This window comes from Limanda limanda, chromosome 19 (genome assembly GCF_963576545.1).
Source record: "Limanda limanda chromosome 19, fLimLim1.1, whole genome shotgun sequence".
Classification (NCBI taxonomy): Eukaryota; Metazoa; Chordata; class Actinopteri; order Pleuronectiformes; family Pleuronectidae; genus Limanda; species Limanda limanda.
Window position 1 is genome coordinate 20728056 of NC_083654.1, and position 19746 is coordinate 20747801.

Sequence of the window (19746 nt, forward strand, 5' to 3'; positions counted from 1 at the left end):
CTGCGGGCGGCCGCTGATTCAGGAGAGAGATACCAGCCCCCCCGAGCCCCCCACCCCCACCCCCCACCCACACCTCAACTCTCTCTCCACGTGGACGGCTTCATCCACCTCCGCCCCGTGTGTGTGTGTGTATTTGTGTATTCCCTCCAGGTGTGTGTGTGTGTGTGTGTGTGATAAGCCATCGCCTGCAGGCTGCCTCCTCAGCTCTTATCTCCCTGACAGACGCCCCCCCCTCCCACAGCGGGGGGTCAGCAGGGCAGCTTCCTGTGATTTCTGAAAGTTTCCATCAGATTTTCTTTCTTTTGGCTTTGTTTCTGATTGTCAGAAAACTTTTTGGGTTTGATTTTTTTTAAAACACAGAAAGGAACCACTCAGTTCTCATTTTGTGTGTGTGTGTGTGTGTGTGTGGGGGGGGGGGGGGGGTGGTCTGTGGAGATGAAACCCATCTGGTTGAAATCGTCCCTGGTCTCGCTGCAGAGACTCTGATTCACCTGAGCTGTCAGAGCAACACAACCGAGGGGAAATCGGTAATTACGCAGAACTAAACTCACAATGAAATGAAAAATAGGATTTTCACACAAAAGGGATTTATACTTATTATTAAAAAATATGAAAGTTTCAACACCGTAACCCGATCTGCTAGGAAACAAACTCTTGGAAAATGATTTTTCTCACATTCTTCTCATAAAATCCTCCACTTACACTTCAGCTGGTTTCAGATATTAACTCTTGAATATCCTGTGACATGTCAGAAAGCTGTTTATGTTGTTAAATGTTGTTTTATCTGCACCAAACTTTGCTTTATAATGTAACACACGTTATTGTGACAAGATGACAACAAGAGTAATTAGCGACACGTTATTTCCTTCATCGTTTTCTAAGCACACCTCATACCGAGCGACACCTTTGTTAACATACAACACAAACACAACACAACACGCTGCGTTGTTTGTTTCAGGCAGCAGCAACATTAATGAAGCAGACACACAAAGACACAGCAAGGCCTCAACATTCAGCTGAATCATCTGAATGAACAAATAATAAAACGCCACCGATAGTTCCTGATGGGAAGTCTCCCCTGCAGAATACAGCGATTAATTTTCTTTCCAAGACATTAATTATTATTCAATTATGGGAATACGCCCACATGTTGTCATCTTAGCTGAGTGTCACAACGACACATTTGATCATAAATTTGAGTTTAATTCTGCCTTGTTGTTTTGGGGGAACATAACGCGTGAGAAAACCGTCAAATTGATCCAGGAACTAACCGGAGTCAGACGCACGTCTCACAGCGACACAGACAGACGCCATGTCGTCCATTTCTGCTTTTTGTGGCCTCGGGCTGAAACTGGAGGAAACTAAATCAGCTTCATCAGGATGTGAAGACGAGATGAGATCTGACGAAGAGTCTAAACAGGCGTTGGTTTCCTGTCTGTGACTGGAGCATCACACACATGAAACCCTGTAGAGCTGCAGAGACTTGGGAGTCAGCCACAGGTTGAAGACTGTACTCTACATAGGGTTGCAAAATTCCAGGAATATTCAAAGTTGGAAACTTTCCATGGGAATTAATGGGAATATACGGGAATTAACGGGAATAAACTGGAAATGTTGTGGGTAATTTATACTAACTGTATTTACCTTGTCATATACAGACATAAATATAAACATTTTGTTGTGTCATAGGCTGATTTGAGCCCTGAGGAAACTTTGGGCACTTGACTATATGCTTCTGCATCGTTGTGTCATTCTTAACATAGGTCTTTGCTCAGTATTTGCAAATGTACACAGCCTTTCCTTCTACATTGGATGAGGTGAAATGTCTCCACACATGAGAGAGTGCACGTGGCATTGTTCTGTAGAATAAGATGAGAAAAAAGTTTGTAAAAAAACACTAATGCAATGCCAGAGAAATAAATAGTTAGCCAAACAATTGGAATCGTCTGTAAACATATTTTACAATTGATGGATAAACGTATGGAAATAGGCTAGATGAACAGATGAACAATCCTCAATCAGCATGCTAATATATTTTCCCCAGTAATATCATGGAAACTTACCTGACTAGTCCTGCACTCTACAGCAGGCCTCAGTAGTTCCCCCAAACAAATTACGTGCTACAAGAACCAGGAAAGTACAAGTTCAGTTCTGCCTTCTGTAACTTTGTTCCCTCCTGAGAGATCTGCTCACATCCAGGAGCGTTGGGACTCGTGCTGGACTCACTCAGGTCTGAGAACCACAGAACCACAGAAAGAACCTCATGGAGTCTGCTGACCCTCAAGTGACCAACAGTCCGTCCCACATGTCTCCTCCAACACAATCATGTCAGGACTCTGGATTGGAGGCTGTGTCAGGGGGACCAATCAGGAGTCTCCACTCTCCACTCCAGCAAGGACACTGGAATCCTGGGAGTTTCCCTTGTTAACGCTGCTGTTTGTGGAAGCAGCTGCTGAGGACCACAGGCCTCCTGGTCCCGGGTGTGTGTAGAGTAGTGTGTAGAGTAGTGTTTAGAGTAGTGTGTAGAGTAGTGTGTAGAGTAGTGTGTAGAGTAGTGTGTAGAGTAGTGTGTAGAGTAGTGTGTAGAGTAGTGTGTAGAGTAGTGTGTAGAGTAGTGTGTCGAGTAGTGTGTAGAGTAGTGTGTAGAGTAGTGTGTAGAGTAGTGTAGAGTAGGGTGTAGAGTAGTGTGTAGAGTAGTGTGTAGAGTAGTGTGTAGGGTAGTGTGTAGAGTAGTGTAGAGTAGTGTGTAGAGTAGTGTATAGAGTAGTGTGTAGAGTAGTGTGTAGAGTAGTGTGTAGAGTAGTGTGTAGAGTAGTGTGTAGAGTAGTGTGTAGAGTAGTGTGTAGAGTAGTGTGTCAAGTAGTGTGTAGAGTAGTGTGTAGAGTAGTGTGTAGAGTAGTGTAGAGTAGGGTGTAGAGTAGTGTGTAGAGTAGTGTGTAGGGTAGTGTGTAGAGTAGTGTAGAGTAGTGTGTAGAGTAGTGTGTAGAGTAGTGTGTAGAGTAGTGTGTAGAGTAGTGTGTAGAGTAGTGTGTAGAGTAGTGTGTAGAGTAGTGTGTAGAGTAGTGTGTAGATTAGTGTGTAGAGTAGTGTGTAGAATAGTGTGTAGAGTAGTGTGTAGAGTAGTGTGTAGAGTAGTGTGTAGAGTAGCAGAAGGTTTGTGTCCAAGAGTCACTGCAGCGTTTCCCCCTCGGTCAGATCATCTAATCACTTCATGCACACGGCTGCATGGTCCAATGTGTCTGTGTTTGTGCATGTGTGAAACACTGTGCATGTAGTTATGAGTGTGTGTGTGTGTGTGTGTGTGTGTGTGTGTATGTGTGTGTGTGTGTGTGTGTGTGTGTGTGTGTGTGTCTCCGAAGTGGACAGTTATCTCACTTGCCGGAGGCCGTCCGGGAAACGCTTCTCTACCGGTCCCGTCAGATGTGTGAGTGTGTGTGTGTGTGTGTGTGTGTGTGTGTGTGTGTGTGTAGCGGGATGGGCGTTTGCATTAAACTGCCCCCGGCCCGGTGCCAGCTGGGCTCCCCATGAAAGGCCTGGCTGTATGGGGGGGGTGATGGGTGATGGGTGGGGGGGTGGAGGACAGCCGGGGTCACGGGCTCCTGCCAACTCGCTCTTTCAGAACTTTTAGAGGACTTCTCTACCACCGTCCTCCTGCTGTTCCCTCCTCTGTCCTCACCCGTCCCCGTCCCTCCACCGCCAGCACTCGCTCTAATGTCGACTTCACCCGTGACCCCCACCCCCCCCTCGACCTCTGCCAACATCCGCTCCTCCTCCTCCTCCTCTGGGCAGATGCAGCTGGCACCGCAAGTCAAGCGTAGCCGGCAACATGTGCACGTTAATGGATGTGAGTTCAGGTCGAGGCTGTGGAGAGTGTGTGTGTGTGTCTGTGTGTGTGTGTGTGTGTGTGTGTGTGTGTGTGTGTGTGTGTGGTGGGTGAAGGGTGGTTTTCACATTTCACTCCAGTCAGCAGAACACTTGCAAAGTCGTGTTTTCGCCGGAGAGGGAAATGAACTCTGTGTTTATTAGTTCCCTTAAAATGCCTCTAAGTGCCTTCAGAGCACTTCCATCAACTCCTCCTCCTCTTCCTCCTCTCCACGTGTCCTCTTCCTCCTCCTGCCTCACGTCCCCCCCCACAAGCTCCTCCTCCTCCTCCTCTGAGTCGGAGGCTGAGGATCTCTCCACGTGACGGTGTTGACAGCAGCAGAGGAGCAGACAGCTCGGTGCTTTCATCTAACGTTTACCAGAACAGAGAGGAGCGGTTAGCAGATCTCAGGAGGGAAATCAGCGGCGTGCGTTGAGCAAAGTGAACAGAGTATTAACCGTTAGATCACTGAGAGCCGGAGCCGTTCCACCGGTGACAGCTTCCATCTCCTGCTGAGAGACTGGAACCTGCTTCCATCACCACAGTCAGGGACAAGCAGTTTATTTCTGACGGCTCCTCTTGAGGAGACGGATCGCTCTGATCTGAAGGAAGCGAGTCGAGGTGACACTGAACCCGTTCTGCACCAGACAGGCTTCCACAGCTTTTCATGACCATGACTTCCCAAGCTGGGAAATAAAATACAAAACTTGATGATTTACGGTCAGCGGCTGCGTCAGGTTAAACCCCACATTGGGTCTAAAATATTTTTCATTCCCCACCCGCTCCCCCGCCCCAACAAAATGGGCCAAGTTTAACATGTGTATTTACATAACATACACATGAACATTAAATCCACATCACTTTCATGAATTTCTGACAAAAAGTTGTTTGAAAAATCCTTTTTTAAAACAACTTTTTGTGACATTTGTCGCTTATTTCAAAAAATAGTGCCATAACTTTGCCTAAATTCAACTTAATTGAAGTACTTCTGGTGACATTTATTACTACATTCCTTCATCAGTCTGTACTTTTTCAATAATAGAGAAAAAATTTATTCAATTAAAATCACTTTGTTACAAAGATGATAAAGCTCAACCAAAAAGAACACGTGTGACCGGGGTGTAATGTTTCTAAGTGTCTTCTGAATTTGTTTGGTCTCATAGAGTTTTCACTTTTCAGACATAAAATACACACTTGTCTCTCCTCGTGTCCCACCACATCGACTGTGAACCCAAGAATCACTGGGTTAAACCGAGCTGTGATAATCTGGATTCCCACTGTGAGTCCTGCTCCGACCCGATGACCTGCCCGGCGGAGGGGTCAGCGGGGGGGCGAGCCAGTAATGGTCTCCTTCCTGCACCAGATCTCTGCCTCGTGCTGAACTAATTGGCTCAATGTATTCATGGATCTGCAGGTGACGACAGACAAAGCAGGAGTTTGACGGGAGTTGAACTAAAGTGAACTGAGGTCAAATGTTCTTTGTGAGCGGAAATATTGTTCCACACAAAAATACATTTTTTAGCTGTTAATCTGTCAGTGGAGGATAGCTTGTAATGTTACAGGGAAGAATGGCCACAGTGAGGTTGTATAAAGAAATGAATTCCTTATAACGCTGGACAAAAAAAACCCTGAACACCCACGAACATGTTGTCTCTATTCATCTCTCCCTCAGCAGCAGTCACAGTATTTATCGTCTGCAGCTTCAGTTGATATCAAGCGTGGATGGAGCCAATAAAAAGATACTGCACTAACATGCTCAGTTCGGTTTAAAGGTTTCTTTTAGGGGCGGCTTGAATCTCCAGGCAGGACATGACTTATTGATTCTGCTGCTGGGATCAAGAGCTTGTGTTTGCAGCACATGAACATCGGTGTTATCACCAAAACCTCTCGATTGTGTTACAACCATCATGAGTTAGAAATGTCCTCAACGTGGAACATAAAAGACAAAACACTTCTCGCTTTACTGTTGGCAGCTAGTATGAAATGTGTCACGAGGAAATGGTTCAAAGATTGAAATTGTGTATGAGATTTATGTTATGGAAAAGATCTCTTTTTCCCTCAAGGAAAGACATTTTTTATAAGACCTGGACCAAATGGACTGAGTATGTAAAACCAGTTAGATCTGATTTTATTTGAACATACTTGTGTTTTGTGTGATCCTCCTTTTTTTTGATGTGAAGTGCGCTCCCCGGTTGTGTTCTCTTTACCTCTGTTATTGTTCCTACATGGGGTCATTTAGATCCATAAAACAAAACCCCAGAAAGGCAGTATGAACAAAATCACCCAAACTTACTACATCCACCCTTTCGTATGTCCTTGACAGACTAAAGCTGTATTTAATGTATGTGATGGAAATGTTCTAAATAAAAAGAGAATTTCAAAAATGTCCTCAACAGGTCTTCGTTCTCACCGGGAGTCATTCGACATCAGACGTCTTCCCCTCTCTCTCTGCATTTCACAATTTCAGTCGTATTAATAAAAGCTCAGTAAACATCTTTACATCTTTGCACTGTTTGCAGGTAAAAAGCCAGATTTCAAACCGGAAGCACAAACAGAACAAGTTGTTTTAATCCTTCTCTCCTTTGCTGAACTCACCTGGTTCGTTCGGTGTGAGCAAGACGGACATTTTGTGCCACAGCTGTTATAATAACTGCTTGGACCGAGGGCTGCGCTGTGTTTTCCAGTGAGAAAACACATTATGAATTCATCATGTGCAGATAGTAACCAACCCACTGAGTCAGGCTGAATCATTAAACCAGGAGCGTGAGGATATTCACAGAGGTGAAATGATCGTGATTCACCGCCAGCGAGCGAGCGGCCATCTGGAGCGTCGGGAGGTTTCCTGCTCCGCTGCTGCAGAACCGGGCCGATGCCGAAGAGGAGGAATGTAAATAGTCACGGGCGGCGGTTCTTAATCCAGAGGAAGTCTCTCATTATGGGTCACGATTCGCTTCCTCTTTCCGCAATTATGAGTTTATCTAACGGACGTCTGCGGCGCCAACACATTAATGTGGTTTAAAACAATATTTATACGTAAGATTATAAAATGCAGTGAACAGACTCTTGGCATTTGGCAAAGCATTAACTCGATGTTTAATGTCATTTGCAGCGTCTGATCTTACACGGAGAAGCATCCTGCCATATGCTGCGAGGCCGGGGACACAAACAGTTTCTCTGTTCCAGGATCATCTCAGTGAATTTCATTGTCTGTTCAGGTTCACAAATAAAATTTAACTCGGATTTAAATAGAGTGGAAGGCTTGTTTAAAGAATTAAGAAGTTATTGGTCTATTGCTGAACAGGACTCAGAAATAACACATGAATCACGTGCACTCAACAGCTTCACTGCAGATAAACCAGGTAGGATGAACACAACGTTTTCCAGCTTCACACAACACACAGACAATAAAGAAGTGATTTATATTGTAGGTTTTGATACAAAGGAGTATTTCCACGGGTCAAAACAAGCAGGTTAAATTAACAAGGACACACACACGGAGGATTTACAAGTTGAAGTAACTTCCATCTGCAAGTACGAGTCGTAGGTTTGATTCTCACGGGAGCTGAAGCAACTCGAATCTGTGAGGGTGCATCAAAGTGTCCTTGAGCAACAAACAAACCCGAAGTCACTTTGGGAGAAAGGCAAAAATAAAACAACACAAAAGAACATGTTCGTTTGTTCAGGCAGCAAAGTTCTCCGTCATCCCACATCCAACCCGCCTGGTTCTGATTTCAATGAAAGTGTTAAACTGAGAGATTACAGCTTCACTCTAAACCCACGTTGTTGTTCTACAAGCAAACGGTGAAACACTGAGGACGCGTTGGAAACACAAGAGGATGAATCACAGAGTTCGGGCTTGAACGCAGCTCGTAGGAAAGAGGAGGAATGTGTGTGCGAGTCCTCAAAGTGCTCAAAGTGTGTGTGTCTGTACTTTGTGGGTTATGTGTTGCCTCTGTAATGCGGTGTGTTGAGTTTGTGTGTGTGTGCTAGGAGGGGAAAGAGTCCTCTCCTTGATACTTGGAGTCAGGCACGATGCCATGCTTCCAGCGGCTCAGCCACTTCTGAACCGCCCACACATCCCCCCCGACAAACCGCCCGGCCACAAAGCATCTTTGTTCTCAGATTAGACAATTCAAATCTCCGGCACCGATTTCCCACAGATTTTTCTAAATGTAGCTCCCTCCGCTGTCTTTTGGCAAAAGAGAAGCAGTTGTGCTTTGTTACCTTCCACCGAGGAGGTTGTGTGTTCACCCTGCGTCTGTTTGTCGGTTTGTTTATCTGATTGTAAGAAGGATTATGTAACACAAAAAACAGAAGAAGTGCAGAACGGATTTGCTCCGAGCGTGATGAGTGACGGAGGCCTGGCCCACGAGAGAACTCATCACATGGAGGATTCAGATAAAAGAGGTGGATTCAGGATTTGTTTCTTATTGATGGAGGACGGATTTCTCAAGATTTTAATCAAATTCTCTTGTAATAACCGGTTGATCTTGATGTTAAATATCTGAGAGTGTTTTCACAGTTTGCAACTTTTATTTTCCTGTTGTGAGACGACGTGTGAGTTGGATTGTTTGGCCTCAGTCGAGAGATCTGGTCTACACATGTATTCAAGCTTTGTTTTGTTAAAAAGTGCAATATGGTGATTATTAAAACAAAAGAGGAAGCGTTTTGACCAGTCAAGTGGGGAGTGTGCACCGTACACGCACACACACACACACACACACACACACACACACACACACACACACACACACACACACACACACACACACACACACACACACACACACACACACACACTCAAACACACAAACACACAAACTGATAAAAACAGACTCTGAGGTTTAGAATCCACAGGTTTGACTCAACAGGTTTTGTGGACGGCCTGCTGATGTGCATTTCAGCATGCAGACATTGTCCTGGGTTTGTGGGTGCAAAGGTATACGTGTGTGTGTGTGTGTCCATGTGTGTGTGTGTGTGTCCGTGTGAGAGACCCAACACCATGGCAACAGCAGCCGAATCACCGGACGAGTGAACGTCAAGAGTGGAACTCCAGCAGAAAGATAAAGATTTCGTGCAGACACAGTGTTCACGCTCCGTGGGACAGGAGAGTAAACAGGAAGGTGGAGAGAGGACAGGAAGCTCAGCAGACTGTTAGTCGTTGTGCACAAGAAAAAGAAGGGAAAAATGTGGAGGAAGAAAAGAGAGCGAAGGGAAAACAAACTGGGCAAACTGGCTCACACCAACATGAACCCCCTGGAAAAGAAATGTGGAAACCCTCCAACGATCCCGAGCTGCCGGGCCAAGCCGCTCTAATGAGGAACCGACTCGTCGAAACTCAATTCACATCCAATCTACGTCCAGTGGAGTTTCCCAGTCTGCAGATTCACTGAGTGGGTTCGATGTGCAGATATAAAGATTTGGACTCGGCCCGGTGTCGGTGCGGTTTGGCCCGGCTGGGGGGATCGGGTCAATCAGCAGCGTCCGCTCGCTCAGAGTCGGACGGCGAGGACGAAGACACGGACAAATAATCCAGTGTGAAGAGAAACCAGCAGCTCCCAGATCAGCCCTGATCCCAGTAGGTGTGTGTGTGTGTGTGTGTGTGTGTGAGAGAGGGAGATTCATGTTTCTGTGCATGCATGTGTGAGGCAGGATATGGAGTGTGTGTGTGTGTGTGTGTGTGTGTGTGTGTGTGTGTGTGTGTGTGTGTGCATGCATATGTTCATTTGAGTGTTTGTGTGTGTGTGCGTGAACCTCAGAAAATAGTCCCATTACGTTAAATGGGATGTTGTTAGCAGGTAAATGCATCTGTTCTGTATGTTGAGTGCATCTGAACACGCTTCTGCACACATGTTCAACACGTGTGTGAGAGTGTGTGTGTGTGTGTGTGTGTGTGTGTAGCCCGAGGGTGGATGGACTCACCGATGACGATGGTGGTGATCTGGTGGCTGCTGGCCCCGTGCTTGTTCCTGACCTCGCAGATGAAGGTGGTGTTCACGGCGTCGTCCACCTTCCGCACCACCAGCTTGTTCCCGTCCACCACCACCGTGTCGGGCAGAGCGCCGGACGCCCTGGAGAGGGAGAGAAAGAACGAGTGAAGAACAAATAAAGATGGTAAACGAGAGGTGGAGAGTTGGAAAACGTGAAGAAAAGAGACGATTTGTGACAGTGACTAGAGAAACGGCAGACATGTGAACAGCCGCTCTGTCTCCCGGTTCAATATTCATCAAGAAGCACACACACACACACCCACTCCCACACACACCCACACCCACACCCACACCCACACACACACACACACACACACACCATCTGTCTAGAGCTTTCATGTTTATCAGAAATTACAAAAAAAAATAGGAAAATCATTAAAGGGAGACAATTGCTTCTGTCGTGATTATGGGAATAATTATAAAATCTGTCAGTCTCTGTGTCGGAGGTGAGATGGAGCGACTGGGCGGACGACGGGGGGGGGGGTTCTTACGCGGTCCAGGTCACGTCGGTGGGCGCCGGGTTGCCGCTGGCCAGACACTGGAGCACGGCGTCCGAGCGGCCGACGTACCAGTTGTTGTCGTAACCCTCGATGGAGACGGAGGGCGGGTCTGAAAGAGAGACACAAATAATAGATTTAATATTCAGCGTTTACAATATCAGTATTTTAAAATAAAGTCAGGGATTTAAAGTCTGGACACATCGTTGGTCGTTGGATTTAAAATCGGTCGTGGTTTCAGATTGAAGATGATTCAAAGCATTTTTCCTCACGTCAACTTTCTTATTACGTCTATTCTTTGCACTTTTAACTATTTAATCTTGTTTTTGAATTGTTTTTTTTTTATCACATCCTGTTTCTTTGCACAGTTTTGAATGGCAGATGGCTTTGAATACCCCACACCCCCATGATCCCACTTCACCCCCCCCCTCACTGCCGACTACAGACTGTTTATAAAGATGGACGCCGTGACAGCTCCAAAAAAGCAAAGCCAAAGTCCCTTGAGTTTCAACCCTCCACTGTGCATTCTTCCATCACATGCACAGATAACTCCCAGCATCCTTCACTCTACAGCAGGGCTATTGAGGCCTGCTGTAGAGTGCAGGACTAGTCAGGTAAGTTTCAATGATATTACTGATGAAAATATATTAGCATGCTGATTGAGGATTGTTCATCTGTTCATCTAGCCTATTTCCATTCATTTATCCATCAATTGTAAAATATGTTTACAGACGATTCCAATTGTTTGGCTAACTATTTATATCTCTGGCATTGCATTAGTGTTTTTTTACAAACTTTTTTCTCATCTTATTCTACAGAACAATGCCACGTGCACTCTCTCATGTGTGGAGACATTTCACCCCATCCAATGTAGAAGGAAAGGCTGTGTACATTTGCAAATACTGTGCAAAGATCTATGTTAAGAATGACTCAACGATGCAGAAGCATATAGTCAAGTGCCCAAAGTTTCCTCAGGGCTCAAATCAGCCTATGACACAACAAAATGTTTATATTTATGTCTGTATATGACAAGGTAAATACAGTTGGTATAAATTACCCACAACATTTGCAGTTTATTCCCGTTAATTCCCGTATATTCCCGTTAATTCCAGGAGCCTGTGGGCATCACTAAATCTCTGCAAAGCTACGTTCAACCTGTGTTATGTTGTAATCCCGTGTAAATTAGAATGGAATTTAAAGATTAAACAAAAGCAATGTGTGTGCCAGCATTTGTGTGTAAACATGGAACGCTCATGATTTTCTATTCTCTTGTACAGTTGTGTTTAGGATTCTGTGTCACACTGGATGTTTGGTCAGAACAAGAAAAGCTTATGTTACATGTTGTTCATGCAACATTCACTCACAGGCATCATTCAAGAGCTTCTCCAGTGGATTCCTACACGGGACGGTAAAAACTTTATGGATATTTTTTGAGATTCTGGCTGGTTCGACTGTGACGGACGGTCAGTTGTGTTTGTTTGGGAGAAATCAGTTCTGTGTAGAGCTCTGTAATGAAGCAACAGCCCTAAACACAATGTTGGAAATGTATTGTGTTATTAAAATGTTATCTCCAGTTTGTTATGAAGCTGTGGAGAAAGAAATTAGACTGTGACGGGCTGACAGCAGTCCAGTTAATGGGAAACACTGCACCATAATAATTATTCTTAGTCAGTTTATTCCCGTTAATTCCCGTATATTCCCGTTAATTCCCGTTAATTCCCATGGAAAGTTTCCAACTTTGAATATTCCCGGAATTTTGCAACCCTAGTCGTAAACCTCCTCCATGTTAGCAGATGGGACATGAACCAAACTAAAATCAGAGCACACGTCAAATAAATGTCTCTCAAAGATGAGATCTGTCATTTGATGTAGTTTTCATCACCGTGTCGTCCGATCTCCACAAAGATCTGGAGTGGAAACCGTCTGTCAAGGAGCCGTAAGGTAAAGAGATATGTGAGATATGATAGTGAACATGATGACATCTGTCAAAGTGTCACACGTCAATCAGAACCTGAATTCACTGCAGGTGTTCGATACGTCCTGAATGTAAAGTGATGTGTGAACCTCGAGTTCCTTCAGCCTCTGAATCAAGGCAGGAGGCAGAAAATCAGTCGCTCACTTCTGACAGAGTTTCATATTAAAGTCAAAGCCGAGCAGCAGGAGGAGGAAGTTGAAACGAGCAGAAAACCTTTGTGCTTTTTCTCTCCTTCATGTTTCTCATGTTAGAAATCTGACAGAGAGAGAGAAGAGAAGAGAAGAGAAGGAGTGAGAGGACGAGAGGTGTGTGTGAGGAGTGACAGGGTGTCAAGGCTGGGAGAGACAAACAGCAGGAGGGGCGGCCTGTGGTGTTAGAGCCTGTGTGTGTGTGTGTGTGTGTGTGTGTGTGTGTGTGTGTGTGTGTGTGCGATCATGTGTGTGTGAGTGTGTGCGATGGTGTGTGTTCTTCCTAGAGAGCACTGACCTATAAAGACTGATCTGATTTACACAGCAGACAGGAGACGTGATCCCTCACACCATCACTAAACTAACAAACACACACACAGTGAGGACTCAGTGTGTACGTGTGTGTGTGTGTGTGTGTGTGTGTGTGTGTGTGTGTGTGTGTGTGTGTGTGTGTGTGTGTGTGTGTGTGTGTGTTCTGTTACTTCTCTGTTTGCGGGAGAGAAGAACATGTTTTCATTATTTTTGCAGCATGAAGCAAAGACCTCCCTCCTCTGCCTCATCGGGTTTTACGCTCCTGATGAAATCTACACGTTTCCTGACGTGCAAGTTCATTTCGGATTTTGTTTTGCATTTTTGCATATTTCTAACACACTTTCAATACTTTATACCATTTATTATGGGTTATTGACATTCAGAACCTTTCAGTTAAGCCCGTGCCGAAGTTAATGATATGAAACATTTGAAGTAAGCACAAATACCAGTGTGTGTGGACACTGGAGGACGGGTTCTTCTGCAGATTTGAAAGGTCAGGAGAAGACACCAAGGAATCAGTGTCCTCACACATATAGAGATATTTGCATAAGTCGCTTATACACAAGTGAGATCTCACCGCCTCGTTTGTGCTCCTATGTGAGTCTCTCTACGGTTCAATGTGTGAGTTCTACATGTGCACGATGTGTACGCCCACACACACAAACACACACTCTCAATCTGCAGAATCTCTATTTACAGAGAAGCCAGGACATGTGATTTGAGAGACTGATGTGACAGCATGAATTGATGGGAGTGTATGTGTGTGTGTGTGTGTGTGTGTGTGTGTGTGTGTGTGTTTGTGTAGCCAGGGGTCGTGTGTAGGTACAACATATTCTTACAGTTATTCCTCATTACTGCTTGCCACAGCTGGACCAGCAGTCTGATTGTGGGTAGGTCTGTGTGTGTCTGTGTGTGTGTGTGTGTGTGTGTTTGTGAGTGCACAGTCTATAAAAATTGCAGATTATAAAAAAAGAGGCTGAACAGAAACAATCTGTTCCGTCTTTGCAGCGAGCGGCGGCGAGGTCACCCAGCGGAGAGGAGCCTGTGGGCATCGCTAAATCTCTGCAAAGCTACGCTCAACCTGTGTTATGTTGTAATCCTGTGTAAATTAGAATGGAATTTAAGGATTGAACAAAAGCAATGTGTGTGTAAACATGGAACGCTCATGATTTTCTATTCTCTCCTAAACACAACTGTACAAGTTGTGTTAAGGATTCTGTGTCAGACTGGATGTTTGGTCAGAACAAGAGAAGCTTATGTTACATGTTGTTTATGCAACATTCACTCACAGGCAGCATTCAAGAGCTTCTACGTTGGATTCCTACACGGGATGGTAAAAACTTTATGGATATTTTTTGAGATTCTGGCTGTGACGGACGGTCAGTTGTGTTTGTTTGGGAGAAATCAGTTCTGTGTAGAGCTCTGTAATGAAGCAACAGCTCTAAACACAATGTTGGAAATGTATTGTGTTATTAAAATGTTATCTCCAGTTTGTTATGAAGCTGTGGAGAGACAAATTAGACTGTGACCGGCTGACAGCAGTCCAGTTAATGGGAAACACTGCACCATAATAATCATTCTTAGTCTGCGGTAAACGATTGACTTACTTGTGATTAATTTCGCTGGTGAATAAATGTTTTAAAAACAACTTTAACTGAGGAAGATTATTATTCCAACTGTGGTTTCTTGTTCCTAAAACCTCTGCAGCTGAAAAGTGGCAGAACGTCTCGACTCGTATCATCTAGACATCGGAAGATTTAATCTGCCATGAGAAATAAAGCTGGACCGACACAACTTCTCACTAATGAAGAGCGGACTGTGCGTAAAGTTAATTAGTTATTTCTGTAAGTGAAGCTAATTGGCTTCATTCTTCTTTGGCTCAAACTAATAAAAGTGTATTAAAAGTTCAGGATTTGTAATCACTTCACATCCTGGTGGTATCGATCAGGTTCGTTGGCTCCTGTGGATCATTAGAGAAGTGGAGGAAGTCCTGCACGCTCACATATTAAAGAATCTCCTTCTCATCGGAGCCGTCTCACACGTTGATATACGGAGAACGATGCTCTTTAAATCTGGCAACGTGCCGAAACCTTTTATAGATCCGCGGTAAAGAGTCGGCAGAGAAAAGGCCTGAAGGCTCCAGATCTGATCTGAGTCTGAAGGTTTTGGCAGTCGGCACTTTTGGATCCAGCCGAGCTATTTGTATCCTTAGTTGGACCCGTGACACATGACAGTGGGAGAGGTGGTGCAGCGTTTACTGTTTACGCACAAAAACAAATTATGACGTTTAAATATTAGGGATAGGGGGAAAAAATCGATTCAGTTACAAATCGCGATTCTTGTGAATGACGATTTTAAATCGCCATGCTGCCTCCCAAATCGATTTAAATATATATATTTTTTTAAAACATATTTATTGGTTTATACGGGGGTGGATATATGGGGGGAGCAACATCACCCCAGAGCATGTTGACCAGCTCTTGTTTTTGCACAAGAATCTAAACATACCCAAGCACTAGCTTTGCATCGGCTACATGCAAACAACAATAGCCTACTTCTTGTTTATTTCAAAGTTTATATTTTAAGTAAACTTTTATTCATTCTATTTAATTTACCTTTTATTTATTGTTTAAAAGTAGCCTAAGTGGCTTACATTTCTTAATCTGTCAGTTTGTGTGCAGTTGACAGGGGCTATACAATAATAGGGAACATTTTTATTTCTTTTCTCTATTGGCTGCCCGGCAGTCATTAAGTTAATGTTAATATTTGAAATAAAACTTGTAAAGTTCTAAGTGAATTTGACTGTGTTGTATTTGAAGGTATGATTCAACATTTTTCCATGGTCCAGTATTTAAAAAAAAAAAAATAACCAAAAGAAATCCCAGGAAATCGTAATATCGTCCCTAGTAAATATAAAGTGTGTTTGCATCTGTGTGTGTGTGTTGCTTACACTCCACGGAGAGTTTAACAGGGTAGACCCACGGCCGCTCCTGCGTCCTCTGCTCCACCATGCAGGTCACCTCCATGCCGTTATCCGTTGCCGTGGGAACCAGGCGGTATTCGCTGCGCACCGTCACCGTCCCGTCGGGCCCGCTGGTGGTGCTGGTCGAGTGGTTCCCTCCCACCGACGCCAGCCACTTGATGGTCGCTGCCGGTTTGCCCTCCGCCGCCTCGCACCGGGCCACCACCACCGACTTGGTGCCGGCCTGGACCGTCACCACCTGGGCTGAGTTCTTAGGCTTGGCTGTGGGGGGGGGGAGAGGGAGAGAGGGAGAGAGGGAGAGACGGGCAGAAGGAAAGAGAGAGAGAGAGATCCAAAAGAAATATGGGAAGATGTGAGAGGGAGGAGATGATAAGAATCCAGACAGGACACAAGGGATGAGGAGAAGAGAGGAGCAAGAGAAATGGAAGCAGAGGGAGAGAGATGAAAAATAACAGGTGGTGAGAGAGGAGGAGGAGGAGGAAGAGTAGGAGGAGGAGGAGGAGGAGAGAAGAGGGTTCAATCAGTTTGTTGTGCATATACACCGTGGCATCCTAATGTGGCTGTACTGAAACCGAGAGGATCAAAAAGACTAGGGACAAAAGTTAAGACCGATCCCGAAGAAATACGAATAGTTTCTAAATGTTTATAAAAAATCGAGTTACTTTAAGTTTATCGTCATTGTTATGTGTGTGTGTGTGTGTGTGTGTGTGTGTGTGTGTGTGTGTGTGTGTGTGTGTGTGTTTGTGTGTGTTCACTTGATTCTCTCAAACAGACTCTAAATACACATTTATACATTAACAAATCAGGATTGAGATACAAACTCTCAACACAAGAAATGCTTCTGTCCGTGTACTGTCCCTTTAAGAGAGGAAATCACTTCTGAGTTTTTGACTTTGACCTGAAGCTTTTTCATCGTCACAGAATTAAACCCTCAACTGAAGCCAAACCTCCCAAATACCAGAGATAACAAGGCTTTTACTTTCCAACAGCGACACGCAGCTTCCCTGCTCCCATCACATTAGCTTTGTTAAATCAAAGTGGACTCGTTATATCGAGTGTCAATGTTCCATGAAAGAGTTCTTATTCTCTCTTAAAAGGAGAAACTCCACCTCGGATACCATCACTCACTCTGGAAATGTCAGTGAATTCCATTATTGTGTGATGTCAAGTGATTTACTTTCCTCTGGTATCCACTCTTTTGAAACTTCCTTTATTTCAGGATTTGATTTGATAAATTTCTTTCCTTTCAGTGGTTTGTATGCAGCTGAGACTGAAGTGGAAAGACTCAGGAGCTGATAGAAATTCATTCCACTAAACTAAAGTCCTTGCTCTTTCATTTGAAGGGTTCTGACTCAAAAATAAAAGAAATCAGATCTATAAATAACTGCAAGGACACAGAAAACCTGAAATTGTCCGTAAACATCAGCGAAACATTCAAATTTCCAGGCAGAGACAATCCATCGATTAATAATTTGCTCTTGGGGAAGAAATGAATCAATATCAAATCGAGACAAATCAATGTTTCACACCGAGTTCAACGCTGACGACCTCAAAATTGCACCGTTGAGCAATACTGATAAATGAGCTGCTTTTATAAAACTCTGTTTTCTCCTCTTAACGACCAAGTAGAGATTTACTGTACGGATGCACAGAGCTTTTCTTCATCCAGCACAGCCGTCAGGAGCAACTCGGTGGTTCAGTGTCTTGCCCGAGGACACTTTGGACGAGCTGGGAATTGAACCTCTGACCCTCCGATTAGTGGACGACCCGCTCTACACCTCCTGAGCCTCAGCTGCTGCAAGAGCAATGATCTCTGAGGGAACAGAGATCTCCAGAGGTCACTGTTGTGTTTCTTCTTCTCTACGATGGACAGAGTCGGCTTTCTCTCGCCTTGGAGCACAAATCTGGAGAATCACTAAATCTGATTATCTGATCACAGCTTCACTCACAAACATCCTGAGTCCCGGCGGGTCGATTCCACAGCAGAACCTCAAACACAGCTTCTGCTTGACCACATTTCCCACATTCAAACAGTTCACATGTAGAAAGTGACGGCCCTGATGTTGCTGTGAGGGTTGATAATTAATTTCCCAGTGGTTTGGAATCATTATGTAAAATGCTCCAGGAGAAACAAACCCACTGTTCCTGCTTTAGTTACCACTTTGATTCATGATTATCAATTATAACCTCTTTCTTTCTTATTAGGTACATTTATATTCTTAGTCATTAATTGTGGGTATTTGCAGATTGTGCCGTCAGCGTTTTAACTGGCTTCAAAGTTAAATCTGAAATTCAAAATTATTATTAAAATTATTAAAAATGGTCTAAAGAGTCTTACAATGTTTTCTTTGTGAAACCTGGAGAAATCACAGGATGGTGGATACAACAAAAAGCAAAGTGAAGAGAGCCGCGACAAAACGAGAGGAAGGAGGAGGAGAGAGTTCAGACCCGAGGGAGAGAGGGAGGCAGACGGAGGGAGAGAGAGAGAGGGAGGAACAAGAAACGAGAGGAGAGTGAGGCCGAGTGTGTCTGGATGGATCTGAGGATCTGAAACAAGTCACAAGTGTCCGTCCCTGATGAGCTTCGTGACATCGCCTCCACTCGAGCTCGCTGCCTCTCTCCTCACGTCGGCTCCGAGTCATTTGAGAACAAGCAGGACGCCGCTGCCCCCCCCCCCCCCCCCCCCCCGCCGACCCTCCTGTGGTACCATCAGCCGCTCGAACGCCAGCGACTCGAAATTGCATCATGGTAACGTTTTCAATCGACTGCTCGAGGTGCGTTTGGTTCACGTACTCAGAATTCAGTGAAAACTGAAATGTTGCAGTTCTACATTTGGAGATTAAAACACTGAGATATGATTTCCACTGTAGAAACAGTTTGACTTTCTGAACGCTACAGAGACACAAGCTGTGAAACACGTCCCTGCAGCCGGTAGAGTATATTTCTCCCAGGACTCCTGAGCAGATGCTTTGCCCTGACTCGAACCCGGGACCTCCCAGAGACACTAACACAACACGGCCTGTGACGTGAAGATTTCCAGTTTGAATCCTGAACAAGTTGGGAATATATCTGCCAAGCGAGAGGAGTTAGTGAGCGAGTGCGAAGCCGGCTGTTGCTGAATCCAGGCGGCGTTCACACGGGACAGCTGACGTCTGTCCTGGTCACTGTGCCGGAGAAGGGGGGCCGGACCGGAGATTACTGAGGTCTGGTTCTGACCCACAGCTTCACTCACATGTTGACCACTTTCTGCAGTGAAAACCATCACTTCTTGCTGGAAGGACTCCGAGTAGAACTGGGCCAGACTTTTGAAACCCCAGCTCCAGAGCAGCTTACAAGTGGTTTGTTGCATTTGGACCAGAATCCAGATGCTGCTGAGTAGATCTTACATGTTGTTGTTAAACCAGGGCAGTTTCAAACCTGCCTGTTTGGAAAAAGCTTTTTGGTTTGACTGTTGTCTGGAACGTATCGTGATGATGAGTCCCAGTCACGCATTGCTCAGGTTTCTCACGTCCAATTTCCACATCACAGTTCCTTGGGCTCTCGACGATACTCAAGCCAGGTGTGAAGCCGGTGAGATGAGCCATTCTCCAGATCCGTGAGCCACATACAGACGTCTCATACAGGGTTGGAATAAAGCTTTTTCTGACATGGTTCTGTCTTGTTCTTGCATGAATAAAAGATCCAACTTTCACACTCTGCTTCTATTTTTCATTAAAAGCCTCTGTGTGTCGTCGCCATCCATCAACACGTCCAGAGAGAGAAGGTCAAGGGAAGTCAGAGAAAGTCATCGAGCTCTGTTACCTAATCCTTCACCTCTGTTGGTGCAACATGTAAACAAAACCAATCCTTCATGTTACCAAGAATAACCACAACATGTCACTGGGATCCTGGATGACTGAGGACACCGGGACTGGAGAGCAGGTCTGGATCTGTGCTCAG

The 19746-nt window shown here is 44.8% G+C and overlaps 1 protein-coding gene across 1 annotated transcript in view; it reads right to left on the bottom strand.

Moving 5' to 3' along the window:
• pvrl2l (PVR cell adhesion molecule related 2 like) overlaps positions 1-19746 on the bottom strand; it is a 48238-nt gene that overhangs the window by 18705 nt on the left and 9787 nt on the right. The window contains exons 4-6 of the mRNA XM_061092488.1: positions 15775-16068; positions 10344-10461; positions 9785-9933 (exon numbers count right to left, since the gene is read on the bottom strand). Of these exons, the coding sequence (XP_060948471.1) occupies positions 9785-9933; positions 10344-10461; positions 15775-16068 (561 nt within the window). The remainder of the gene's footprint in view (positions 1-9784; positions 9934-10343; positions 10462-15774; positions 16069-19746) is intronic.